The sequence below is a fragment of the Stereum hirsutum genome (assembly GCF_000264905.1).
Source record: "Stereum hirsutum FP-91666 SS1 unplaced genomic scaffold STEHIscaffold_24, whole genome shotgun sequence".
NCBI classification, from domain to species: domain Eukaryota; kingdom Fungi; phylum Basidiomycota; class Agaricomycetes; order Russulales; family Stereaceae; genus Stereum; species Stereum hirsutum.
The window spans coordinates 3,425-4,496 of NW_006763154.1; the positions used below are offsets into that span (position 1 = coordinate 3,425).

General features: G+C 50.2%; 1 protein-coding gene across 1 annotated transcript; it reads left to right on the forward strand.

Annotated features, from left to right (window-relative positions):
* Positions 1-378: 378 nt before the first annotated feature.
* On the forward strand, positions 379-609 carry STEHIDRAFT_43786 (uncharacterized protein; the record flags this gene model as incomplete). The annotated part of the gene is made up of 1 exon (XM_007311107.1): positions 379-609. A coding segment is annotated over one exon (231 nt), but the record flags the coding sequence as incomplete, so codon positions are not given.
* Positions 610-1,072: the final 463 nt, after the last annotated feature.

Below are 1,072 nucleotides of genomic sequence, written 5' to 3' on the forward strand. Positions count from 1 at the left end.
CCATACCATCTTCCTAAACCCGCCAACTCATACCACGACGGGGAACGTTGGAAGTGCAGAACCTTCCTAGACGGGACACGCACTGAAACCAAACAACAAGAACAGAACATCCAGGTTTTACATAACCGCTGGGTGTACGCGAACCACACAGACGTTCCAGTCAGGGTTCTAGCAAAAGATCCAGAATACGAGCACCTTAACTTTGACTCCGAAGAAGAATCATCACCACCACCACCACCAGGAGGCTCAGGAGCAGAACCAGAGAAGGAAACCAAGAAGGACACTGCACCACCGGGAGGACCATCACCAAGCGATTCATCAGGCGCAGACACAGACTCAGACACAGACAGTGACTCTGACGACTCCGACGATATGGCCAAAGACACCAAGATCAGCGCACCTGACGACTTTAAAGGAGAAGCCTCTAAAGTCCAAGAATTCATCACCAGCTACGAATTATATTTCGCTGCAAACCCGGAGAAATGCAAGAAGGATGAAAAGAAGATTATCTTCGCTCTGTCGTATATGAAAGGTGATACGGCAGGAGCATGGAAGACAGTCTTCTTGGACAAGGTCAACGGACCTGAAGAGGATAGCGACGATGAAGAAGGAGAGGAAGGGGAAGGCTTGGGCATATCTCCCATAACGCCCAAGAAGCCGGAATACGGAACCTGGAAGGATTTCAAAGCGCAAATCCGAAGGGAGTTCGAATACGCCGCTCAAGAAATACAGAGCTGATTCGATCTGGATAGTTTCCGTCAGGGAAATATGAACGCCACCGACTACGTCACCAAGTTCAAGATCCTTATTTCCAAAGGCAAAATCAAAGGAAAGAACGCGAAGGTCATATTCTTTCAGAAAGGCCTCAACCCTGCACTTTGCACCAAGATCTACAGCACATTCCCGCTGCCAGTATCGTTCGAGGAATGGTGCGAAAGGGCAACGGCCATGAACGCGCAATGGAGAGCATCCAATGCCTCCACCCCAGGCAATCGCGGCCGATCCTCTAACTGGAGGAACCGCTCCAACACAACCCAAGTTCGAGCGGTCAACCTCAGTTTTCAGGAACACC